Source organism: Neovison vison, chromosome 8, assembly GCF_020171115.1.
Source record: "Neovison vison isolate M4711 chromosome 8, ASM_NN_V1, whole genome shotgun sequence".
Classification (NCBI taxonomy): domain Eukaryota; kingdom Metazoa; phylum Chordata; class Mammalia; order Carnivora; family Mustelidae; genus Neogale; species Neogale vison.
In genome coordinates this window covers 21137355-21164165 of record NC_058098.1, presented here as the reverse complement: position 1 = coordinate 21164165, position 26811 = coordinate 21137355, and the positions used below count along the sequence as shown (strand labels likewise).

At 54.9% G+C, this 26811-nt stretch overlaps 1 protein-coding gene across 1 annotated transcript in view; it reads left to right on the top strand.

Annotated features, from left to right (window-relative positions):
- CTNNBL1 (catenin beta like 1) overlaps positions 1–10838 on the top strand; it is a 161373-nt gene extending 150535 nt beyond the window's left edge. The window contains exons 14-16 of the mRNA XM_044263053.1: positions 263–400; positions 636–708; positions 10649–10838. Coding sequence (XP_044118988.1) covers positions 263–400; positions 636–708; positions 10649–10737 — 300 coding nt within the window. The 3' untranslated portion in view covers positions 10738–10838. The remainder of the gene's footprint in view (positions 1–262; positions 401–635; positions 709–10648) is intronic.
- The last annotated feature ends 15973 nt before the right edge of the window (positions 10839–26811 follow it).

The window sequence follows — 26811 nt, the reverse complement described above, 5'->3', positions numbered from 1 at the left end:
TTTTTCAGATTGAATATGAGGATGAGATCATTTTGGCCTTGACTGCATAGGGAAAAAAAGGGCTTTAATCTGACTCCCTGGGCCTCTAGTCCATTAAAAATGAAAACGTAAGGAGGAGACTTTAGAAGATAATGGGCGGAGCAGGAGACCACAATGGAACGGTCTCCTGGTGCTGTTGTCATTGTTGTTGTAGTTGCCATTCTTTTGTGTACTGTGGGCTCACTGGCCAGCTCATTTGTCCCCAATGCTCATTTGCTTGCAGGACATGGTCCGGCGCGGGGAGATCATAGACAACGACACGGAGGACGAGTTCTACCTCCGGCGCTTGGACGCGGGGCTCTTTGTCCTTCAGCACATCTGCTACATCATGGCGGAGATCTGCAATGCCAACGTGCCCCAGGTAGGAGGGGCTGCCCCCAACGGGCCTGTCCACGCCTGCCTCCTTCCTGAGCCCCTGCCTGGGCGGAGACTCCGAGAAAGAAGGGGATCCACTCTCCTTGCCTCCCTGCGCTCTGTGTGGGCCCGCTCCATCAGGGGTGGGTGTGCGGTGCATGCTCTCTACAGGATGGATGCTGGTGTCTGCCAGGACAAACAGTGCTTTCCCTTTCTCTCCCCTCCCTTCCCCTTCCTCGTAGATTCGCCAGAGGGTTCACCAAATCCTAAACATGCGGGGGAGCTCCATCAAGATCGTCAGACACATCATCAAGGGTGAGTTGGTGCTGCTTGTGTCTGAGGCTCCCGGCATTTGGTGCCCAGCATTCTCTGCACTACAGGCTTCACTGTGTTGTCACGTGCACTATGCGTCCAGATCATCTCTGTTAGGATGCCGAAGACTAGCCTAGGTATTCATTCTATGCCTCTGACCCTTCCATTCCAGCATTTAAAGAACATGTAACACATGAGAGGCAGCAAGGCTTAGAAATATTTGTTAAGAATTTAAAAGAAAGAAGAAGACAAAACAAATAAAAAATCCAGTTGCAAACTACATGTAGTGGAAGGAAATGGCTTTCTTTGGGAGAAAAAAACCAAGGAAGTAACAGGAAATCCCCAGAATCATGCAAGACCGCAGGAAGTGAATCTGAGGCAGTGTAGTGTGGCAGAAAGAGCAAACCTGCCGTCCAGCCTTGACCCTGCCTTCCCCCAGCTGTGTGAGTGTGATCTAGAACTTTTGCAAAGGTTCAGGAGACACTGCATGACAGCGTCCAGTCTAGTGCCCAGCGGTAGGTAGTGCCTGCCACCCAGACAGTGCTTGGTCAGGTGAGCCTCCCCCCTGCCCTCAGTTACCCCAGGGAGTCCCTCAGATGCCGTGACATCTTTGGGACCTTCCTCAGCTTGGAGTGGCTTATGAGGCCTGCAGTGGTGAGCAGGCTCGCACTCACAAGGATACCAGAGCTGGACTCTGATGCGGCCATGCCCGTGGGCCCCTTAGCACAGACTCACACACACGGCAGTATAGATGCCTATATTGGACTTCGTGGTATGGCTCCTGCCAGAGGTCAGAGAGAGCCAGGGCAGACTGGTCGCTATGAGCAGATATTCATTTTCCCACCCTGGCCCATATTCTGCCCATTCCCAAGGTGAAGGAGTAGGCTAGGTTTACTCTAAGGGTTTGCCTGTAAGTGGCTTATAACTCCCATTTCAAGCAGGGGGATGAAATGTGAAGATAAATGGCGGAGAGAAGTTAAGAGCCATGGTCACTGGGATCCGCCTCCTGGAACTGAGTCCTGCCTCTGTTACTTACTGTGTTACCTGGAGCGAGACACCCGTGTGCTATGTGATCTCATAGTATGGGTGAGAAAATTAAATAAGATGATAGATTGAAATACCGGCCCTTAATAAGTTCTCCGTAAATGTTAGCTGTTATGAATATTGTGAAATATGATGGTGATGATTGTCGTCATCCTTACTGTAAGTGAGGCATGGCTACAGTCTTATGGCAAGTCTTGACACAGGATGTGTTTGAAGGCATGGGAGCAGGAAGCCCCGTGTTCAGCACAGCCGCCCCGGGCAGGTGCCAGCGGGACTGCCATCGTGTCCATTTTGCAGATGGAGAATTTGAGGTATTAGAATCTTGTTTTCTCCCTCAGAGAAAGCAGAAAGGGAAACCGTTCACGAAGCGAGCCCAGCACCCTGCCTTCCACGGCAGCATCCCGGGTGCTCCTTCCCCTCTCGGTGTCGCGTTCATCTGAATTTCTGCGCAGCGTGGCTTGCCGCCTCCTCCCCGGGGTGTAGCCGTGGTGATTTGCATCTCCGGTTCTTAAATGGCATTTCCGTCTAACGCCCACTTGTTCAATTAGAACTTTTTATCGCTCTCAGCTCTTCTCTCTCGCTTTCTCCTTCTTCCTGCACCTCCGTCCCTGCAATCAAAACAGTGATCTTCTGAGGAAGAAAAGGTGTTTTAACGGGTACTGACACAGAGTAGGTGGATGTTTCCTTTGTGAAATTCTCACACGTATACCTTAGGTTATTCGGAGTTTCCAGTGGTTGTGAGCCGGGCTCTGTCTCCCTCAGCACCGTCTAGCCCCGCAGTGTCTCGTGGGGTGTCGGGCACACACTGGACACTGAGCGGAGGTTTGTTTGCTGATGCACAGATGCCGCCTGCATTCCCGCCACTCTTGGTCCTGTCCGCTGTTGCTTTCTTTCCCCCGAGCTGTGCCGGAGCCTCGGGCCAGCCCTTCTTTCTCCCTCCGGCGCCCTGTGCAGCCACAGAGTAGTAAATCCGCCAGATCCGCCTCTAGACTCCATCTTGAATCCGTGCGGCTGTCTCCATCTGTTACTTCCCATCATAGCACCCAGTTTATTTCCTTCCTAGCCTTTATTACAATCTGTAATTGTTTTTATTTATGTCTTTGTTTACTCGTTTTGTGTGTCTCATACATGAAAATGTAAGCTCTGTAACGTAGGGACGTTGTCTGGCTTGTTCACCATGTGTCCTCAGCCCCCAGAGCCGTGCTGGGCACGGAAGGAGAACCCACTGAGTATCTTACATATTGTTAACTTCAGCCTCACCTTTGTGCAAGTTGAATTTGGCAGATGTTTGCTGAGACTTTCCTCAGGGCTAAGCACCGTGCTGGATACTATCCTCGGGTGCTACACGGCGCCTGCCCTCATGGGGTTTATAATCTGGGGGACACCGGTGTGTAAGTGACCAGCCATACTTCAAGCGAAATACATGCTCCAGCAGCTTCTCAGCTGGCATTTGCCGAGTGCCCGGCTCTGGGTTCAGGACTTGAGAGGCAAAGAGAGTGAGCATGAGCCGTATTTTTGAGCCGTTCACGTCTGGTGGGGAGAGATACTCGGAACTAATTACAGCATGCTAAGTGCTGGTTGAAGTTGTGAACAGCGTGCTAACCGAGTGGTAAGAGCAGTTCTGGAGGGACAGGCCATTCCTGTGGGGAGAGGCTCCTCCCAGGACTGGAAAGAGTGTTCCAGGGGTAAAGACACATTCCAGGCAGAGAGAGAGGAGACCCAGGGGTAGGACAGGACATCAAAGTGTTATCGACCCTCTGTGCACTGCAGGCGCCCGCCCTGGCTCGCTCCCACGTAGGGGAAGCCCCTCTGCATGTGGTGCTGTGCCAGGGAGCTGAGCCCCGTGGCCTGCCTGTCTGCAGCCAGCGAGCCCCTCAGGGCCCTGTTGGTGTTGAAAAGGGGTCAGGCCGGCTGGCGGCGGGGTGGATGACGAGGCTCTGCTCAGGCCCTCCCCTTTAAAAGCCTTCACTCCCTCCCCCTTCTTCCTCCACCCTTCCTTCCATCAAAAACATGAGAAAACAAAGGCTCATAAAGAAAACCAGCTCATCAGTCTGTCCTCTTTGATTTTAATTTTGTTTTTCAGTTTGGGTTGCTTCCTTTTTTTTTTTTTTTTTTTTAACATACTAATTAGATGCAAGCTTTTTCTTTGATTTTATGGCCTACATATTTCCTAAGTTTTGCTGGCAGGATGACAGCTGATGTATCCCTTGAGGTCGCAGGAAAACGCTGATGAGGCAAGCCCAGCAGGGGACTTTTCCCGTTGTATCTCAGTCCCCTTTCTCACCATTTTCCTCCCTCCTCTTCTGTTGGGGGGTGCCAAGAGAGCTGGGAATAATTGATGGCTCATTAAAGTCCCTCTTTCTGCAGACTGCTTACTCGGCGCTCCCAAAGTCCAGCCTTCCCTGGAGCTGGCAGCTGCTCCAGGCCTGAGCACTGGGGCGCACATGTAGGAGAGGGTGGTCTCTTCCCTGGGGAAGGGCGGGCCCCACCATGTGCTCTAGGAGGACCTGACAGTCTTCCTGCCTGTAGTCTTGTGCCTTGTACTTGAGTCACTAACACTGTTGAAAACCAGACCAAAACTCAGAACTAGACACAGTCGGTCTTTCATCTGGCAGAAAGGAAACCTCTAACTTTGTCGATTGGCTTAAACAGTCCTCCCATCTTTTTTTTTTTTTTTTTTAAGATTTTATTTAGTTATTTGACAGAAACAGTGAGAGGGAATTCAAGCAGGGGTAGTGAGAGAGGGAGATGCAGGCTTCCCGCTGAGCAGGGAGCCCGATGTGGGGCTCAATCCCAGGACCCCAGATCATGACCTGAGCCAAAGGCAGGTGCTTAACAATTGAGCCACCCAGGTGCCCCCAGTCCTCCCATCTTTTAAGAAAGAAAATTGAGGGCATCCACTTTTATGGAGCACTGAGTTGGCATCACAGGGCACTAGGCGGGCTCCTAAGATGAACGAGACACTTAGGAGTCCCTGTCCCCTGGGAGCATACAGTCCCACCACAGGTGAAATGACTGATCACTACACAAGGCAGCATGAAGTCAGTGCGAAGATATAGAGCAGGAATCATGAAGGCATGGTTCGTTCTGCTGCAGATTAAAAGGAACAAGGGTCCAGGGGGGCTGCACAGAGGAAGTACTTTCTTTTTGTGGTAGTAAAATATACGTCAGATTTACCATTGTAACCATTGCGACCGTCACCACCACTATCCACACCTTTAATGTTCGTCTTGCAAAACTGAAACTCTGTACCCATTAAACACTCACTCCTGTCCCTCCTCCCCCCATTTCATTGGTTCTTGGCAGCCACCCTTGTCCTTTCTGTCTCCGTGAAGCTGGTAAGTGACTAAGGAGGTTCTGGAAGCACATGATTGACCTCTTAAGGGCAGGCACAGATGCCCATCATCAAGGGGCCACCTCCTTGGATGTGGTGTGGGAGCTGTGACCTGGAAATACTGTTTAGTATAAATACTTGTGCCAGGGGTTACTGTGGAAGCTGCTGGCAAGTCTCTTCAATGTTTTGGTCACTGGGGAAAGTTAGCGGAAGACCGCATGGCTGCTGGGCTATTGTGCCGGGGAAAGCGTAGAGGATTACTAACCCCAGACTCTCTTATTGGTGGCAAGAAGACTGAGCCAAAGACTTCAAAATGCCTTCAGAAATTGGCTCCTGGCCCTTTGATTTGTTTTTTTTCATAATGGCTTAAAGTTTCCTCTAGAAGCTCATAAACCTGTATTTCCATGTTGATTAGGGGCTCTTGGTAGCCTGAGCATTGCCTCTGCCATTTTGAAATGGCAGAAGCTGACAGGATTTCTTTTTAGATGACCTGTTGATGTGTGCGTGACTTGCCCCAGGTCATGGCTGCTCTGACCGCTGGCAGGAGAGAATCCTGGAGAGAGGCGTGCGTTTCACCCTGGGCAGCTCGTTACCCTCCGTAAGCCACAGCTGTTCATCTGTGAGGTGGAGATAACCTGCCGCACCAGGTTCTGTGAGAGTCCCGGGAGGCACCGTGCGCACGCACAGCCTGACACGCGGCTGGCACGTGGCACGTGCTTGCTCCATGTCAGCGCCTCCGCTGCTAGAACCCATGTGTGGTCTCCTCCTGCAGGAAACCGATCAGAGACGCACAGGCGCGCGTGATTCTGGCTCTCTCTGCAACTTTGGCTAAGTTGGTAGATGACGCATTCGAGCCTTGGTTTCCTCTCTGTAAAACACAGACCCGGAGTGAATATTGCCCCTTGGGAAGGCTCAAGTCGAGCTACAGTCGGGCGGCTGGGACAGTATGTGCTCAGCGAATGGAGCCTCCTTCCCTGGCTTCCTCAGCCTAATCCTTTGACCTGGAGGTGACAGCAGCCTGGACTCAGGTGCTGGCAGGAAGGCCAGTGGACTAGCACCCGGACAGATTCCTCCTGGGGCCTGGGAGGGGGGGGTGTTTTCCCAGCAACTCAGGCGTCCTCGGGACAATGGGAACATGACCCCTGTTAGCATGAGAAGCAGATGGTATCCTTTTCCTTTAAATGGGTGTCACTTTAGTGGAATTTCTGATGGACTTGTGTCCTGTAGCTACAGGTGAGTGTCCTTCTAGGGAAGTATGACACTAGACCTTCCAGGCTTGTCACTGTCATTAACGAATCTGTTAGACATGCATTTTCCTTTCCCGGTTTCTTGCGTCTTCCAAGTTTTCAGTGTGACAGATAGGGGCATTCTCCTCCCCTCACCCCTCTTCCTCCTGCATTTCTTCAAGGGTAAGCCTTTGAGGCTTCAGTTTCAGGGGTCCGAACCAGGCTTGTGAGTCTGGCCCAGTCTCTGCCCTGAGGATAGTTCTCCCCACCGCCAGCCCCGGGGCCCCTCCCTCTCCCGTTTAACATAAACAGAACAGCTTGTATTCCATGTCTGAATAGTAAACCTGCTGTCTAAGTTTGCTTTAATATTTATGCGTTCAGCACTGCTGCCTGTTTTTGAGCTCCATCAAAGCCTTTATTATAAGAGCATTTGAAAATGCTGGGGCAGTAGAGAAGGGAGTTGATGTGCGAACCACCTTTCTCACTCTCTCCAGCCCGACTCACCCTCTTCTTCTCTCCCGGCTCCCCCAGCTCCCCCACTCCTAGTTCCCCCTTCATCTAGCATCTCTCTTTCTCCTGCATTCTCTCTTCCTTTCTTACACACACACACACACACGCGCACGCACGCACGCACACACACACACACACACGCACAGAGCAAAGAGAACTCTTCCCCAAGACCTCTGGGAGGGATCTGTTCAATATTTATAAACTGCTGCAGCAGCTGTAATAACCAGAGGTAGCTGCCACCACCAAGATTTTCTCTAAATAGGATTCTACTGTGGAAACAAAGAATGAGTAGGGGTAGGGGGTGGAGGGCGAGGGCGCATGGCACAGCTGTGCCGGCTGCCAGGGGTCGTGGAAGAGCACTGGGGCCTTGTCAGACCTGGTTCTGGGCCTGGCTCCCGCTGGCTTGCTGTGGGGCGCTGGCCGGTCACCCGGCCTTCAGAGTTGTACTCCATTTCTGAGAGCCCAGCCGGTTCTGACATTCTGACCCGCTCCACACCTGTGGCCACTGGGGCCCCTTTACCACAGGACATGGCATTTGGAGCCTTAGCCTTCTGGAGCACTTTGTAGCCAGAAGCCCCAGGGGGCTGGGCTGCTCTGGAGCACTCACAGAGCACTTTCCTCCCCAAAGGATGGAGAGCAGGCCAGGCGGCATATTGCTTAAGGAAGACGATGCCAATGTGGGGCCTGGCTCCCCCGCCCCCGGCTCTTCAGGTACCTTTTTCCCAACTCATACACCTTTTGGTTTGAATCCCAGCCTCTCTACCGTCCCAGACTTGGGCACGTTGCTCCAGTTCTCTAATAAGCTTCAGTTTCCTTGTCTGCAAACCAGAATGGCTTCTCTCCCTTGTGTGATGCTGCAAAGATCAGATGAGCCACCAGACACACCCGCCCAGCACACGCTGCGGAGGAGACAGCCCCCTTCCACATCGCGCCTGTTCCATTCTCCACCCATTCGCAGAGAACCGGAATCTGATGGCTTCCTCCTTCCCCACAGAGAGCCACGGGAGACAGGCCATGGGATGGGTGCTCTGTGTGCTTGGATTTTCGAAGGCCTTGGCGTTTTCTAATCCCCTTGATACGGACTCTGCTTTCCTCTACCTTGTAGGTCTCTGGAAAGAGATTAAGTCCCTACAGGGAAGCTGGCTTGAGTTGGAAAATCACTGCCCCAAAGGATCAGACTGTTTCTCCACTTCCCTCCCTCCTGGGTCTGAGAATACATTAGGAGAGCAAAGTGTTAGTTCAATCCATTAAGACTCTTGCTTCCAGACCATGCCTCTGGGGGTATTAAATGCTGTAATGGTCATTTCTCTGTCTCCTGGGGCATCAAATACTAGATCATTCACACGTGAGTAAGAGATAGCACTTACATAGGGCCCTGTAGCTGCCTCCGCAGCCCGGATCCTGTTCTCCCATCGCCCCAGCCCTTTCTTTAAGGGGCCTTTAATAGAAGGCATCACAACCATGTGCTGCTGGAGGTGATGGATGCATCTAACGGAAGAGGATGATTTCCAGGGGGAGACACACAGCTGGCACATGTCTGAATCCCAAATCCCGTTTTCCGGCACATGTCCAAAGTAATAAAGAGGAAGGAGGAAAAATGAAGAAGTGGCAGGAGCAGAGTTATTCCCCGGCACAGTGGGGGTGGGAGGGAGCAGGGGAGGAGTTGCACACTTTCTTTTCTCTCCCCAATCTTTGTCTGATTTGGCTCAGCAGATGTTTTATTATATAAAAGCCTCTGGCCCAGGGTTCTCTGTTCTACCTGAAGCTGGGCCCAGTGTGAGGAGTGGGGCAGGGAGGCAAGCCATCGCCCTAATCACTGCTCGGAGAGCTCGTGCACCTCGCCGCACTGATAGTTGACTCTCAGCCAGACTCTGCTGGGTATTCAGCCAAAAGTAAGGCACACGCCTCTGCCTTCCTGAAACTCCCCATCTGGAGGGAGAGGAGTGGTCTAGAATTCAGGCCTGTGATGGGGACCCTGGCCTGACGACAGGAGCCAGAGGAAGAGAGGACCAGGTAGGCTTCATCAAGAAGATGGCCTTTAAGAGGGACCTACAGGATATGTGGGCTCTCCATACATGACTCTGCTGGCCTGAGCAAAGGAGCCTCAGGGAAGGAGCTAGTGTGTCTCGAACATCTGTTATTTGCCAAGTACTTCCCATACATTTTCAGAGGAGACCCTCCCAAGGTCACTTAGGATTGTGAGTTGGAGACAGGGTTCAAACCCAGCCCACGATGTCACACCATCTTCCCTCTGGGATTGTGGGCAGTGAGAATGCTGGCCTCCCTTCCCTTCTGGCACATTCTGTATCCTTCCTCCTGGGACTCACTATAGGAAGCCCACTCCCCACCCCCATTCCTGCCCTCCAGTCCCTAACTTCCACAGCGTTTCTGCACCATACGCCCCCACCCCCTAAAATCAGCGTGAGTATATAATTGGAGGGGGGATACTTCTGAAAATGAAATGGAGAGCTACAAGTATTGTGCTGGGGTGTGTGGGTTAAGCGGATCACGTGGTGACCTACGTTGCCACTCTGATGGTGTTCTTTGGAGATCTGTCTTCAATGCCATCCTCTGTACCCTCCTCCCTCTTGGAGCGTTCTCCTTGTCTCTGTGCTCCGGAACCCCCCTCTCCCGTGGTGGTGCTTTTCTCCCACATCCTCCTGCCACTGAAGACAGGGGAGGGCATCTCGACGCCATTGTTTCTCCCACCTCCCCATTTACCTAAAAACTTCCAACTGTTTGAATCTCACATCAGGGGACTGTACTCTGACCCCTCTTTAGTGGTGCAGCACCTGGTCACCTCATGGGGGGAGCTCGAGGCTTGCTGTCACCTTCTCCACGACTCAGTCATATGCTTCTTGGTGGTGTCAATATCCACGTGTCTCTCTGCTGCCCCACTTCCAGCCTGGCTTCAGAATGCATGTAAGATCTGAAGACTTCTCACTCCCACTGTGACCTTCTTGGTCCCAGTCACCATCAAATCACATCTGCCTCCTTCTGCCCTTGCCCCCTTCAGGGCATCTCCCACACAGCCGCTGGAGTGGAGCCCTCCCATAGCTCTGGTCACAGGGGAAAGGCCAGAGTCTTTGCAGCAGCGCACAGGCCCTGTGGTCTGTGCCTGCCCCTTCCTGTCCCCCATGCAGAGCTCGGGCCACACAGACCTCCACACTCACCCTCCACCGAGCCAGGCGAGCTTCCCGCTCAGTCTTCACCGGCCAGCCCTCTGCCGCTCGCTCGCAGACCTCCCCACAGGAGTTTGCTGCACATCTTCATCACATGTCTGTGAGGCCTTCTGACAGCCCCCGTCTCTGTTATTTACCTGGTTGTTTCCCCACTAGAAAGTAGGCTTCACAAGAGCAGAGATTTTCATCTCTTTTGATCATTACTTTATCCCCACGGCCTCAAATGGTGGTTCTCAGACTTCTGTGCGTCATTCCCTGAAGGGCTGGTTCACACGGACTGCGTGGTCTGTAAGTGGGTCTGAGTTGGGCCCCACAATCTGCCTTTCTAACAAGTTGCTGCCTGCTGCCGCTGCTGCTGGTCGGGTCACACTCTGACAAACACTGGCCGGAACGAACGTGCCCGTCGCAAGCGTCCACTTCTCCTGCGCGGGTGAGGGGTGCAGCTGGGGAGGCCCCTGAGTGAGGACGGGAGAGCTGGGCCCTGATGACTGAGCTTCTCCAATGCAGGACCCAGGAGTGGGGTGGTGGTTGGCGTCAGGGTCTTTAGCACAGCACACACCTCAGCAGGAGCAAGATTTAGGGAAGGGCATCTAGGGACCCAGCCGTACACCTTGGATCCACGCCTCACGCTGCCTTTGTCTCCCCAGAGTATGCAGAGAACATCGGTGATGGCCGGAGCCCGGAGTTCCGGGAGAACGAGCAGAAGCGCATCCTCGGCTTGCTGGAGAACTTCTAGAAACCCCTTGGCCTCAGGCAGCATGGACTCTCTCTGGGCCTCCCAGAAAGTTTTTACATGGCTCAATGTGACTTTTGGACAAATTAAAGCTAGTTTTGGTATTCCTGGCTGGCATTCTTTGTAGCAGGGCAGTACCCTCTGCTCTTTCCCCGGCTCTTTCCCAGCGGCTGTCCGGGGACACCTCTGAAGAAGCTCAGTGGTGGGCCTCACTCTCCCTGGGAGGGAACCGAGGCCCAGAGAGCGTCTTAGTGAGCCAGTGGCGCAGCGCACCGTGGCCGCGCAGCTGCTCCATGGTCCTGCAGGGAAGGGGAGCACACGGACTGGTGACCTCTCTGGTCCAGCCCTGACCCCAACAGTGACACAAGCCATGTGGCTGGGGCGGAAGCAGCCCTGGAAGCCTCCATGGCCCAGCGAGGCCCCTGCCACCCAGAGCACAGACCTTGGAACAGCATCTTGGACCCTGGCATCCATCGGAGCCACTGGTCGGGAGGGGAGCATGAACAAACACGTTCTCATCGGGCCCCACCCTGGGTTGATGAGTCGGGGTCTGGGGTATGGCCGGGTGCTGGGCTGGGCTCTAGCTCCTGGGCAGCTCCATGCGTCAGGGTGAGCGCCACTGCCGGAAGTAAGTAAACAGGCCTTGGGCCCAAATTCCAGCCGCACCTGCCAGTTTACCTTCCTTCCTCTGCAGAGGAGGGGTGGTGTTCAGGGCGGGTGAGCGGAGTCATCTGAGCATGCCGCACATAGTGGGAACCTTAGAAGTAGGATTTCCTTTGTTCTTCCCCCCCCCACATGCTGGGGCTTCAGCATTGGAGTCCCACTCATTTTGCAGGGTGTGAGAAAATGGCTCTCCTCCTTTACAGAAGTCAGCGGGCCGTTAGCCTGCTTTTAGCGTGTCCCAAAGAAAAGCGTCCTCGTGAGCGAGGTAGAAGATGAGCCAATTCAGAAAAGCAGCATTTCATTAAAATGGCCCAGGGTCAGCACATAGGCTACGGGGCTGCCGCACTCCCTGCCGGTGCCCGTGGCCAACACTGCCAGGCGGCCCCGCTCTTCTCATCGAGCCCCAAGTATAGGGCTGCGGGCGGCCCCCACCATCTGGCTCTGTCAGCGAGCCGGGGGAGACCCAGTTGCCATTCCGGGCAGCCGCCTAAGGGGACGCCGAATGAGATGGCACCTGCGTCATGCCCAGTGTCGGGCAGCTGGGAGGGTATCGAGTAAGACCACCCTGCCCTCCTGGTGCTCTTGTCAGCCCAGCGGGAAACGGGACAGCGTGCTCATGCTTGTCGTGGGGTGGGTGTTGCCCCAGGACCTAGCCAGAATCAGAATGGCCTTACAGTGTTGTTTTGGATTTAGGCGTTTGGTGTTTTTATTTCACTTTCCTGTAACTACGGCAGTGCCCGTGTATCGGACACCTGCTCTGTGTTTCTTGCTGTGCATCCATTCTTTTAACATGCGCGACAGCCCTGCTGGCATCGTTACCCCCCACTCACGAGAGCGGAGACGGGGGTCCCAGAGAGGGTGAGGGACTTGTGCGAGGTCCTGGGCCCGAGAAGCAGCAGCACCTGCGTTCACAGCCGCGTCTGCCTGCCTGTGCGGGCTGCGCGCTCCCCTCCACCCGCTGCTTCGACCGGGAGACCACCACGGATCACTGACTGACATGACACTTCGATCGGTTCCACTGTCGATATGTGGTGTAATGAATTCACAAAGAATAAAGCATGTCCAGATGTAACCTGCAGAATCAGAGACTTCTTGAATTAAGAATGATACTTCAGAGAGCATTATTCCTTCAGCATTGTCCTCTTTCTTAAATTCTCTTTGCTTTTAGCCAGGTGAGGCTTGTACGCAGTACGGAAGTTCAAAATTCGACAGAAAGGTAGGCAGCCAGCCATCCACTCTCCGACAGCCCGACCCCTAGACCCGCCTTCTCCCAAGGCTCTAGGTTTCCCAGAAGCGCGTCAGAAGCCAGCACAGAAGAGGGTGCGCCGGGCTCGGGCCGCTCACCCCGCTTCAACCACAGTTGCTCCACGCCGCCTTGCTTCCCACATGGGGGTGCCTCCTGGGGTTGGTTTGACAAGTCCCTCTGCCAAAAGGAGGTTTCAACTCCTGTCTTCACTTTACAAATGAGGAAGTGGGTCCCCTTTTCTATCAGTTTTGTGACAGGAGGCTTTGGCGGGGGGTGGGGGGGGACATGAGGTATATAATCCCTTAGGATTCAGAAGGGGGTTGTAGTTCAGAGGTGCTGCAGGGACTGGGAAGACGGAGTGAGGAGAAATCTCGACCCTCTGCTTTCTGATTTTAACAACCCCCTGCACAGGGCTAAGAAAAGGTGTTAAGAACAAGGTAAAGATACTCATTACTAACCTTGCTAACCCACCGGCTCCTGGGGTGTGGGCCTCCCTTTTGTGTCTGCTCATTGCTGAGACCCTTTCTGCCTCGTCAAGCAGCCCTAACCCCTCCAGAAGGACTTCTTGGGCATCCAGTAAAGGCCGCCCATGCCATATGAAGTTCTGAACTTGACTTCCACGTCTGTCCACTGTTGGGGCTCCCAAACTCTTCCCTTCAACCCAAATCCCCCATGGCCATCCTTGTGCCCATAGCTGCGTGGTGCCAGCACCCACCATCCCAGCAGGGCGGTATGCCTTTTCCTATCCAAACACGGCAGTAAAGCAGCCTTTAAGCAGGATTAGAATTTCTTCACGAGGGAAGCGAGGATGTCACATACCTCTTCCCTCAGTCTGCTGCTCTGGGCTGGTCCACACGCCTGAGTTCAGTGGCAGCGAGATGGGTCGTGTCTAATTTAAAGAGATTGTTAGGCCACACTCCTCCTTTATCTGGAGTGGGGAGCGCTTTGTCGGGGGAGCTAGAAGCCACCCTTCTTGGGTCACCCCCAACCAGAGCACCCGTGCCCGGGGGGCATCCTCTGCCATTACCAAGAACGTCAATTTAGTGTTGACAGAGAGGCAAGACTCACTTTCCTAAAGGCAAAAACTTCCTGATTAGATTTTCTTACCCAACAGCAAAGGTTAAGAGCAGAACCACGGTCTTCAACCTGTCTTCCTCCTTGGTCCACATGGAAAGTGGCTGATGTCCCAGCGCTGGGCCTCCGTTCTCGGGGCTGCGGGAAAGACAGGTGCTCCCCCGCCACCTTTTTCTTGATCAGGTGACGCATGCCCTTGGTGTAAACTTGAGAAGGTCCGCGAGGGCATTTCATGTCTGATACCCCCACCCCCCGCAGCGCCCTTCCCCAGAAGCAGCCACTGCTGAATAGCCAGACTGTCCTTTCAGGGATGTGTTTTTAAGTGAATAAAAACGTATTTAACACAAACGGGAGCATATCATGCCCTCTGTCCTGCGCCTTTTTGTTCGCTCTCCACCCTCCGTACACACCAGTGGCCCCGCTCCTTCCGTCGCTGAGCTCGACTGTGGCAGGGGCACACGTGATTCCGCTAATCACATTCAGGGACGTTTGGGTGTCTCCAATCTTTGGTTGGTAAAACGCTGCAGTGAACATCCTTGGCCATTTCACACACATGTGAGTTTAAACTCCCAAGCAGAATTGCTGAGTCAGAATGCGCGTTTTTCACTGTGATACCTGCTGCCACGTGGCCCGCCCTCCATCGAGGGCTCGTGGGCCACCCCACCCCCGCACTCCCCCCACCAAGCACGGCGCCTGCCCTGGCGTCTCTGCCTGTCTGATGGCGACAGTGGTTGCGTCTTCACTTGCATTTCTCCCAGGAGTGAAGTCATCTAGAGTTTCAGAAGGATGAATTGATTGTACATGGACATATTAGCTAGTACTCATCGAGTCCATTCTGTGAGCTCATGCTTCTCTCCAATCAGTTCATGGCACCCTCATTCCTAAGGGTGCCACTGTCATCAGCCCCCTTTCACAGATGACACGAGACGCCGGGGCCTGTGGCTTACAAAGTGACAAATCTGGGTCCAGAACAGAAGCAGACTGGCTCTGAATTCCATACTCCTGACCTCAGAGCCGCCCCGTCTCCCAACCAACTGGCAGAGAAGAGGCTCGAGGGAGGTTGGAGAGTGGCAGCAGACCTCTGGGGAGCCCCCCCACCCCATTCTGTCCATACAGAATGCATCAGAGGCAGAAGCCTTTGGTGCACTTGTGCAGGAAGCCCCAGAGAAGCAGCCCGTTGATGGCCTTGTGACGGGAGCCCACAGTGGCCCTCGCTCCCACATCTGGGCAGCTGGCTGCGACACTTGCCTGGGTGGGGGGCCCAAGGCCAGGTTTCCTGGCTGGACATGGGCAATCACATTAGTGTGGCCCTGGCTGCTCCACCATGCGAAGGGGGAAGTCCAAGAAACATCTGGAAGGTGAGGCTTTCTCTCTGCAGCAATGGGGAGGAGGAGCCACCTTCCAGCAGCTCGTAGTGAGGATCCTTGCGTACCTTCCCCCATCTACTTGATCCTCACCTGTCCACTGAGCTCAGACTCCTCTTCTGCACCCCCCAACCCATGTCACATGTCACTGTAACCTCCCAGTGCACATCTTCCTGCTCCCTACTCCCCCCAACCCTGGCCAGGGCATGTCTGCTGCACACGTGCTCTGGACAGGGCCTCATGCTGGGCACGAGGGGCATGCACCCCAGCCTGAAGTTAGCTCCCCACGTTGCCCAACAGGGTGTCCCAAGGAAGCGATAACGAGCTTTAAGAGACGCAAGGGACAGAGAGGGTCCCCAAATCTGACAGGAGGGATCAGGAAAGCTAGGACAGTGCGCCATATCTGTTATCTCAAGTGACATTCAGGGCTCTTAAGAGGGCCATGAGTCTCAAAAAACAAGAGGTAGAAAGTCCTTCGAGACAGAGGGAATCGCACAGGCAAAGGGGCAGGGGCCAGGTAAAACGGTCCTTTAGGGATGCTGAGACTGCTCTGTGGTCCCAGGGCAAGGGCTGAATGAGCTCCTGACCGTGGCAGAACCTGGCCGTGGCAGAACCCGGCAGAATCACACGCATGTGGATTCCTCTGCTTTCTGGGAGCTTGGCGTCACGTCTAGTCACCGAGCTTGTTCTAGGACGCATTGCCTCCCCTTCCTGCAGGCTCTCCCAGTCCTCAAATGATACAGAAACAGATTCTGACCCCTGAAGCAAGATCTGACCTCCCAAGTTTGTCTGGGAAGTAACCAGGCCCCAGATAATGCTGGTGACAGCTGAGCGACAAGCAAGGCCTCGGCCCCTAAGGCAGCAGGAAGGCTGCGGGAGGCCCCCAGGGCACGGATGGGAAAAGGCACCAGAGGTAGGGGCTGCAGAAGCTGGGACCTAAGTCTGGCCACCGCCAAGAAAGCTCCAGCTCGTGGGTGGGGCCTCAGTGAGGGTCCCAGACTGGAAATGCCACGGAGCAGAAGAGCAGGACACCGGGGCCTCAAGCCCAGCCTCCTTCAGACAAGACCACAGCCCTCACCTCTTGGAGTCTCGGCTCTCCTTCATTCCAGGACTGAACGAGAGGGTCTCTGAGGGGTCAGCCTGTGGAAATCCACCTGCAACCAGCTCGGGGCACCCCCGTAAGCTGTGTAGGGAACAAGACAGGTGTTGTTGCTGGCCTCAAGGAGCTCCTGGGACAGACAGAGAGACAATAAACAGGTAAACAAAGAATGAGTACTGGGGAGTTCTGAAAGGGATAGCGCCATCATTCTCCAGAAAAGAGCCAGGAGCCATGTGGCTGGTCCCCCAAGTGAGGCAGGGGCTGCTGGGGCAGCAGACCAGGGAGGGAGACAGGGGCCAGATCTGAGGGCCCTGAGGCCCATGGAGCAGTTTGGGCCAGGAAGGAACGCCATCTGAGTTTTGAAAAGATTCCTTTGCTTGATGGAGGACTCATCGTGGACAACAGCATAGGAGCAGGAGCCCCAAGAAGAGCCTGGGGCACGCTCCCAAGGAGGAAAAGCTGGTGCTGGGGGCCAGGAGGAGGTGGCCTGTGGGGACAGGCTGAGGCAGAGCCACGGGTCACCATGCAGGGAGGGGACCCTGCCCCCAGAGCCTTTCCCCAGCACCGAGGGCTGGGAGCCACTTAATGGCCCAGCCAGAGGCGGGTGGGGCCGCCCGAGAGAGCCGCTCAGTATATAAATATCTTTAATGAATAAATAGAAGTGCTTTTAGGGCTGGCGGAGTCCTATCATTTCCACCTGCCGTAAAATTTCATTAGAAGCAGGCGCTGCAGGGGGAGAGGAATGGCTGCAATGAATCTGCCCACCCACCTCCCCGGCCCCGCCTCCACGCTGGGCCCACTCAGCCCCGCTCCACGGAGAATCCGGACCCAGGCCCTCCTCCCCGAGCATTCCTGGGACCCCCACCCCACCACAGAAGTCTGGTCTTTTCCTGCCCCAGTGCAGCACCCCCAACCCCACTAGAACAGGCAAGAAGCAGCAGTGGGCAGGGACCTCACTCCCCTCGGGAATCAGACACAGCAATTCCTGCCCCCACCTCCACTTCCAGCCCCTCCCAGGATGGCAGAGACTTCATCCCCTCCCCACTAGTGCAGTTGAGGTGGGTTTCAGAGAAGACAGTAACCAATGATGCTGAATTCCAGGAACAACAGAGCTGAGGGAAAGCATGCCTGGGGTCAGACCGTTTTACAAACGAGAAAACAAGAGGCCCAAGAAAATAGGGGACTGTCCCACGATCACTCACGGTCAGCAGATCCAGCCCTCCCAAACGTGGCGGGGGCTCCTTTATTGAGCACCAACTAAATGCCATGACAGACCACGATGCTCGTCTCCACATCACCAGAGTGTAGGGAGGAGGCAAAGAAATGGCGCCGTACCATTTTACAGATGAGAACACTTGAGGCCCAGAGAGAAGTAGGATCCAGGTCACCGCCCGTGTCAGCGACAGCCAGATGAGAGTCTGTCTCGGCCGGACCACAGCTGCCTTTCTCTCCTTTATGCAAATGTTCTGTTCTTTTTTGAGACCTTCCAAAGACTGGAGTAGAAAATGTACCGATTGCCTACTACGTGCCAGGTAGTCTCCAAACTAAAGGCCATCATCCCCAGCCCCTGGCTGCGTCCTGGGAGCATCTTCCAAGAATGTTGCCATGCTCACCTCCATTTTATAAATGAGCAAAGGAAGCACAGAGAGGTCAAAGAATGTGTCCAAGGTCACACAGCTGTGTCACGGAGACCGGCTATTTGCTCAAACAGCTGGGGATCCTCAGGCCCCGCCCCCTGGCCCCATGGCCACCCTCCACCCTACCAGTGGTGTACAGCTGGCAACCCGCCTAAGCCCATGGTTATCAGTTAAGCTCATTAAGTGGCCAGGACAGGACATGGCCCTGGCCAGCTGCCTTCCCTCCTCACCTCACTCCAGCCCTCCTGAGAGCAAGGCCTGAGGACAGGTTTCTGCTTTTACCAGCTGTAAGCCAGTGTCTCTCTGTAATTAAGATGAAAAGATATGCAAGCAAGCTTCACCGGGCTGGCTCCCGGACCGGTGGGGACCGGGCATGAGTGCTGGAGACAGGCTCCCTGGGTTCAAACCCAGCCCTGCTCCTCCCCAGTTGTGCGGTCCCCACTCTGGGCCTCGGCCTCCTCATCTGTAAAATGGGGATGGTGCTCAGTGATACTACTCGCCATCTCGACCCGAGACAAGCTCATACATAGAAAGTCCTTGACCAACGGTTAAGTGCTGATCAAGGATCATACCATCATTAACAGTCATCCTTATGTTAGCGGATTTTCTTGTTCCCTTTCCCCACTAGACTGGGAGCAGATTCATCTTTATTTATACCTTCCAGAACGAATGAGCAAACCTGTGAGGGCATCAGTCCTTCTATCAGCAAACACCCATGCCAAGGTCCTTTAGGAGCAAAGAGTGAGTATGCCATACCCCACAGCTGTTCTCTAAGGGGCTGGGGTGTTGAACAAGAGTGGCGTGGGTGGGCCTCACCTGACCACCTGCCCAGCCACTGCTTACAGCCTCTCTGGTGCTCCCTCCCCCCAGGCCTTCGTCCATCCCTGTGTTCCTGCTCTGTGATGATTCTGCTGTCACTCAAGACTCGCCCAGGGCCAGACACTGCCCTCCCTGGGGGCAGGAGCATGGGTCCTGTTCTCATAGGCAGATGCACCCCTCATCAACCAGAACACGACGAGCAGAGGTCCTGAGAACCCCATGCACTTTGCCCTCCACCCCGAAGTCCCTAGTTCCTCTTTCACCCCCTCTCTGCTCTCCCCAGATCCCCAGGAAGCCTTCCCCAAGCCTGCTTCTCCTGACCTGCCCCGTGAGCTGCCTGAAGGTAGGAGCCGCCTTCCTCCATTTCTCTGCTGAGTGCTCAGCACGAGCCCCTGCAGCATTTCCTCAGCAAATCTTTTCTGAGCACCTACCATGTGCCAGGCCCCATGTGCGGCGGTGGGGTTAGAGAACAAACGAGGCTCCTTGTCCCGCAAACCAGCAAGACAGCTCAAGGTGGCCCTGGGAGCTATACACAAAATAAAAGAGAGTGACAGGAAGGAAGAGTAGCTCCTTCTGTCTGGATGGTCAGGGAAGGGCTTTCTGAGGAGGTGATGCTGAGTTGAGGCAGAATTGACAAGCAGAGCAGGTGCCAAGGAAAGTTGGGAATAGGATTCTAGGCAGAAGGAAGAGCAAGTGCAAAGGTCCTGGGGCAGGAGCATGATTTGCATATTAAGGAACAGCTAGGTGCCACGTGAATGAGGAAAGCTAGGTGAATTTGCAGAGAAGGGGCTGGGAGCAGGCTGCACAGGCCCTTGTTGGTCACAGTGAGGAATTTGGATTTTCTTCCACACACAGTGGGAAACCATGCAAGGGTTTGAAGCAGTGGAGGGAAAAATGATCCCAGGAGTGTGTGGAATATAACAACCCAGTGAAGGAGGGAGAATGGGAGGGGATGGGTGAAGGAAGAGAGGATGAAGGAATGAACGGCAAAGCATAGGGAAAAGGACCCAGCTGGCTACCTGCATGAAGGAGATGCCACCACGGATGCAGCAGGACCTGGGTCCCTCCTGTCCTTAACTTCTACGTCCCTTCTGGCCCACTGTCTGGAATGGCCGCACCTAGCCCAGGCTCGTGGTGGTCAGAGCGACAGACACAAAGGCACCCTGAGTCAGGGTGGGAAGCGGTGATTCTGGGAATATCTGACCCGAGTCTTGGAAGTTCCTGATGCTTCGCTTCCAGAAGGAGGCAACAATGGCCTGGGGATGAAAGGGCAAGAGGAACTTCACCAGGAAAGGAGACAGGAGGGTCTCCCGGGAAAGGTTCTGAGAGGGGCAGAGGCAGAGAGGCAGGAAAGAGCCCAGATCTGAGCTGGGGGCCTTACAGACCCAAATCCAATTAATTGTCACCACAACTCTGTGAAGGGCAAGCTGCTGTCCCCATTTTATAGATGAGAGAACTGAGGCTTGGGAAAGGGAAGAGGCTGGATAGCCACACAACTATTCCGGGCAAGAGCTGAATCTTGACCTCAAAGCCCAAGAATCATCAATAAAACATATCCCAACACTCTTGTGAGGGTTGGGAGTCCTCATGGCAGGCAGGAGGGACGATACTGTCAAAGACACACACACACACACACACACACACACACACACACACACACTGTAGGCATTGCTGAGCAGCTCATTCTTCCTGGGGTATCATGGAGCACATCGTGATGGAGGTAGCATTTGAATTCAACCATGTAGGGTGGTGAGATTTTGATGGGTGGGGAGGAGGTTGCAGAGGAGAGGAGATAGAAAACGGGACTGGGAGATGAACAGGAGTCAGGTTGGAAACGCTCCAAGGCCAAGGCCAAGTGGTGGTACTCTATTCCGAAGACACAGTGGGGCCCTGGAAGGGCTCTGAGCGAATCTGAATGACCCTCCCGTTTCATGCTGAAGGAGAGGGCTGGTGCTGTAGCTAGGCAGGCCTTGGTGGTGACCTTGAGGATGGGGAGGAAAGAGCATATTTGAAAGCTATTATGGAGTTAGAGTGGGCCCGACTTGCTTGGGTGGAAGCGGGGGAGCACAGTTTACATTCCCGAGGGCGTCAATTAACTCGGTCACCTCCCCTGGCCAGAGACTAAAGCCATTCATTCACCCACCTCTCTGACCACCTGTCCACCAACCCACAACTTCTCCTTCCTTCCGTCCAGCACGTGTTAGTCTCTTCCTTGGGCCAGTCCCTGTCTTTGTCGCAGGGGAGGGTACGGAAGTGCCTGTGCTGGTCCCTGGCCCTCTGGAGCACTTCTCGGTCTAATGGGAAGACCATCGTGACAAGAGGCAATTCCAACCCAGCGTGCGGAGAACAGGTGATCAGAGGGAGTGGGGAGAGAAGAGGGGATCCTGGGAACTTGGCACGGCCCAGTTCCACCTCCAGAAGGTGGGTTTGCAATGTCATCATCCCAAAGGACCGTACATTATTAGCGTTATTAATTACCATTAATCTAATTAAATGGCAATTACATTTAAGAACACAGTGATAAAAATGCCACCTTGGGTTTAAATGGATCCACAAATGACTTTCCAGGAGCTCAGCCCACCCCCCACTGCAGCACCGCTGGCTCAGTGGGTGCACGGCCCACCCGCCTATTTCAGAGTCACCACGGAGGGATCGCAAGGTCCCACTCCCGTCATTCCACCAGTGAGCACACTGAGGCCCAGGAAGGGGACAGTACGGGGCCCTGGGCTCACGCCCAAGTCAGTGACAAAGGGAAATTCAAGCCAAGGAGCCTTGAATACCAGCCCACCTGCCTCCCAACCTGCCCCATCCCTAAAAGCCTTTTTTTTTCCTAGGAAAAACAGCTGTCAGAGGCAGCCATCCTGTTACCGATTAAACAAGGCAAATTCTATCGGAACAGAATCAGAGACACCCCTGGACACCTAATTACACAGTCTGGAACGAGAAACATGGGCAGGGAAACAGGAATATGAACAAACAGTGCAGCCGGCAGCAGAGCGCTCTCCCCATCGCCAGAAGCTGTCATCTCCCCGAGGCCTCCAGACAGGAGGACGGGGCACAACTCCTGGTCCTTGAATAAGGTCCCCGCTCCCAGGAAGGGGCTCCCCAGCTGGAGGAAGCCTGGCAGAGCCCCCCACGCTCCACCTGCTGCCGCCAGTCAGGGCTCCATGACAAAAGAGCATGTCGGTGGGAGCCTGTCTCAGCACCCCCTCGGATGCGTGGGGGACAGGGGTCGCTCTAGGCCTCCAGCAGGCAGGACAGCGAGCTGGGGCAGAGCTGGCTTGGCCTGGGAACTAGGGCTCTATCTCCCAGCTGGAGGGCTGTCCGAGCAGGTTCTGGCCCTGTGGCTGTGCTGGGTGCAGGCGCCGGGCTCGGCTGCCCCCCAACCATTGTGAGAACCTGTGATTTTATACTGAGCAGGATTGTAAGCTGGGGGGGGCAGGGGCCCTGTGTGATCCTGTTTCCATGTCCCCCACATCAAGAGGCACTGTAGCAGACAGTAACGACTGGGTAATTTCAGGATTCATTTTGCCCTATTCCCGCTGTGTTCGTGCTGGTCTTGGGGAGACAGGAATGAACAAAACAGAGGCCCCTGCTCGGGAGGAACCCATGAGCTCGGGGGACACAGACACTGAGCAAGGCCAGACCAATTAGAAGAAGAGAATTAAATGATGTAACTTTGGGTAGAAATAAGTGAGATGCAGGAAACAAGGTGATGGAATGAAGAGTGAATCAAATCAGCCCGGGGGTGGGGGTGGGGGTGGGGGCTCCTGGAGATAAGATGCTTCTGGAAGGCCTCTCTTGGGAGATACTTGAGCTGAGACCTGAACAATGAGAAGGGGCAGCCAAGGGCAGAGCTGGGGGGACATTCTAGGTGACTCCCAAGTCAAATGAACCAGTGCATGGGTATGTGGACGAGTGAGGGGAGGCAGAAGGGGGTGCACTGTGGGAAGACAGGCTCGGAGCCCACAGGGTCCCCTCGCTTTCCGCTGCAGAGGGTCACAGGCTCCTCTGAGAGTCCCCCGCAGGCAGGGCACGGTGCCCTCAGTGTGGGCATCCTTCCTTCCCACCTCGGGGCTCCGGGCCCTCCCCACTGCAGCGAGCCCAGATGCCACCCCCACAAGGGACCTCCTCTAAGGTGACTCTGCTCATTATTTATTGTTAGTATTATTGGTGTGCCATTAATAATCGTTACCCCTCACCTCCCTCCCTGCTTCTGTCTTTGCACGGCAGCAGTTTGCGTCCTCTGCGTAGGTCACGGAGCCTGAAGACAAGCTTTGGGGTTTTCTGAGCCCCTGGTGATCCATCCCTGGCGGGGAGAACATAAGAGCCACCCAAGACTTGGGGCTCTGTCTCTTTAGGCCATGGGATCTGACTGTGGCCATCATGTTGCGTGACCTAGAACAAGGCCTGGCCTCCCTGGGCTTCCCTCTCGACTCCAGCATGGACAGGACCTCACACCCCTGCCCCAGGCTGCTTCCTATGCACCAGCTGTGGATGTCACACAGCAGCCCTGCATGGTAGACTTCGGGTTCTTACCGCTTCCACCCCCTTCACAGAGGCCAGAACTGGGCCTCAACGGGGTCCTGTGGCTGGGCCCACAGCCAGTAAGAGGGCCCGGCTGAGATGAAAGGGTAGTGATGCTTCAACACGAACTCCCTGATTCCGGTGCCTGTACTGTGGTTTTATAGGTCTTCATTCTAGAAAATGCATGCTAGAATATTCGGAGACGGTGGTGTACCACATGCTGTGCTTGCAACTTTCCCCTGAGTTAAAAGCGAATTTAAATTTTTAAAAAATTTTAAACGTTCGGGGCGCCTGGGTGGCTCAGTGGGTTAAGCCGCTGCCTTCGGCTCAGGTCATGATCTCAGGGTCCTGGGATCGAGTCCCGCATCGGGCTCTCTGCTCAGCAGGGAGCCTGCTTCCCTCTCTCTCTCTGCCTGCCTCTCCATCTACTTGTGATTTCTCTCTGTCAAATAAATAAATAATAAAATCTTAATTTAAAAAAAAATTTTTTTTTAAACGTTCAAAATGTGGAAACAAAACCCAACCAAACCAGGCCCATGATCCTTCCACGCTGGGCATAGTGTTCAGGCCTAGCTGGGCCGGCCTGGAGATGGGGACCCCTTTTGGACTCATTGCCTACACGCAAAGGGGGGGATGGTATTTGATCCCTGACTCTGCAAACAAGGAAACAGAAGTTCAGAGTCGCCAAAGCATTTTCTGAGGAACCAGGACGTGGCCGTGCGCCTGCCCACGAGGAGCTCCCCACCTGGTGGGGCAGAAAGCCCAGACGGAAGGGAGCCTGTGGGGAAGCTGAGGGGTGCAGTGTGGCCCCTGGGGACAGGGGTGCTGGATTCCAGGGCACTGGGCCACTGTACCCCCCCACCCCTGCCCTTTAGAGCCCTCGGGCCTCCCTGGAGGGAAGGGGAAGCGAGGCTCCCACCCCCCGGTCAAGGGCTGATTGATCTGCCACGGTCCCCGGAGCAGGGACCCACATCCGCACCTCGAGCTGCTGCGTGTTTTCTTGTCTCTGATTGTAAACAGATTTGACTAAAGAGGTAAATTAGAAGTTAATTAGAGAGAACATGATTGATGAGGCAGTTCGCCGTGATTGGGAGGCATGGAAAGGAGGGGGCTCCCTGCATGGAGGGGAGGGGGGAGGGGTGCAGGAGGAGGTATTCACAGGCCCATGGATGGCAGGCCACCCGGCGGGGTGAGGGGGCCTGCTCAAGCCTGCCCTTCCTTTGGGCACATGGGTGCAGCTAGGGAGCACCCCACACTACCTGTGACTGGGGGCCGGGCGCTTGCTGGACTCCGGGGGTGAAGCAGCCTAACGGTCCTGTGTGCACCCCAAACTTTTATCATCCTGGATGTGCAGGCCGGGCGGGGTGGCCCCGTGCATCTTCTCAAGACATCGCGAGTTCAAAGCTCTTCCTCTGTGTCCTGGATTACACCCCCTGAGAGATTCAGAGAGCTGAAGCAACTTGCCCAAGGTCACACAGCTAATATGAACAGAGCAGAGACTGACCTCCAGAGCCTGTGCCTTTCTGAGTTCTAGATCGGGTGCCCGGTCACAAGTCCGAATGCTCAGGCAATACAGGGGTCTTCTCTATGGCCCCCTGATTACATGCCTCCAGCAGTGGTGAGCTCACTCTTTTTTTTTTCTTTCTAAAGATTTTATTTACTTATTTGACAGACAGAAATCACAAGTAGGCAGAGAGGCAGGCACAGAGAGAGGGAGAAGCAGGCTCCCCAAGTAGCAGAGAGCCCGATGCAGGGCTCGATCCCAGGACCCTGGGATCATGACCTGAGCCGAAGGCAGAGGCTCTAACCTACTGAGCCACCCAGGTGCCCTGTGAGCTCACTTTCTCCCAAGACAGCCTGTCCCTTGGCCAGACAGCTCTGGCTATGGGAGCGTTTGTCCTTGCGTGGACCTAGTCTAACCCTCCCCAACCCCACCTCCAGGGCTCTGCCACCTGCCTGCCTCCTTCACATCCCAGAATAAAGACCCCCAAGGGGCGGGGAAGCCTTCCAAGTCTCGCCCAAGCCCTTCATCCTCCTGGGGACACTGAGGCCCAGAGGAGGACCAAAACGCCAGAGTGGCACAGGGAGCTGATGTCACAGTGGGGCCCGCCCCCCGCATGTCTGAAATACAGTGATCAGGCCCCCGGGGGGGCCCACAGCCTCCACTCCCCGAACTGTTACAGCTCTTCATTTCTCCATGACTTCCCTCCCCTACTCGTTCAGTGGGATTTACTGGGGCCTGACCCTGTGCCAGTCTCGGAGAATGTGAGAATGAGAGAAGGAGAGAGATCCGACCTTCCTGTGGAGGTACTCACGGCCCTGTCAGGGTGGCAGCGCCACGCAGGAAAGGACGAGGGGCAAGGAGAGTCCTGAGCAGGAGAGTTGGCCCCTCCAGGAACTGGCACAGGAGCCAAGTTCTGGAAGAGGTGCGAACATGTTCCAGGCAGAGGGAACTGTGGTGAGAGGGAGCGTGGTACATTCCAGAAACCGCCAGAAGGCCAAATGGCTGGAAGCAAGAGTGAGGGGGAGCTAGTGGGAGGTGAGGTCACCTAAGGAAGCAGTTTGGATTTTATTCTAAGCAGCAGGAACCATCCAGAGCTCTAAGTGGGGGAGGGGGGTGGGATTTGCATTGGTCGAAGCGCTCCCTCTGACTTCTGGTGGGATGGGGGTGGGCACCGGGGACACGGGAAGTTCCTGCACCGAGGAGGTGCCCACCCACCTGTCAGCTCAGAGAACGTGCATGCCGACAGGGGTTCCACGAGGGGCTTAGGGACAGATTCCATCTCTGGGGGCAGGCTAGCTGGGGGGGTTGGGAAGGGGACATTGCCTGAGACAGGGAAGCCTAAAGCAGGGCAGGACTGAGGGCAAAAGCAGAGCCTTGGAGGGAGGCGTGTTGGATGTGAGGGGCCATTCAGGAGGGAGTATGCTGTAGACAGGTGATGCCTGGGTCAGGGCCAATGACAGCCGGAGCCAGACCCGTCAGTCCTTCCAGATGCTGAACGCATGTGGTCTGCAGGCCCAGACCCGTCAGTTCTTCCAGATGCTGAACGCATGTGGTCTGCAGGCCCATCCCATCCCCATGTCCCCTTCCCTGAAAGGGGCAGAAGAGGCTGGGGCAGGGATAGGGGAGACCAGAGCTGGACAGAGAAGAATAGGACAAACCATCTCCTCCCTTGTTCTAGGCTGTATGCTCCTATTAATGCTACCAGGGGCTACATGGCCTGGCCGACAGCCTCATCCCTATTGTTGTCAGTGGGGCTAGAAGCCCCCCCGAGAACCTTGAGGAGAGGACAAGGGATGAGGAGAGCCCTGAGGGGGACGGTTGGCCCCTCCAGGAATTGACACAGGAGCCAGTTCTGGAAGAGATGTGAGTGATTTCCAGGCAGCACCACGGTCATCCATGAGAAGTGAGCTTCCCTCACTCCTCAGACTTCTCCAGACCTGAACAGGAGCCCACCTGGGGAATATCCACTGAATCAAACCAGTGACCCAGGAAATTGGGCAATGGCAAGGGTTTGGGGCAGGTGGTATTTGGGGAAGGGCATGGATGGGAGCATGGGGAGAAAATTGCAGTGGGTGTGGGTAGAAGTGAGTGAGAACAAGCAAATGTGGCTCCTTGGCCAAGTTCTCTGACCTCTCCAGTCTCCG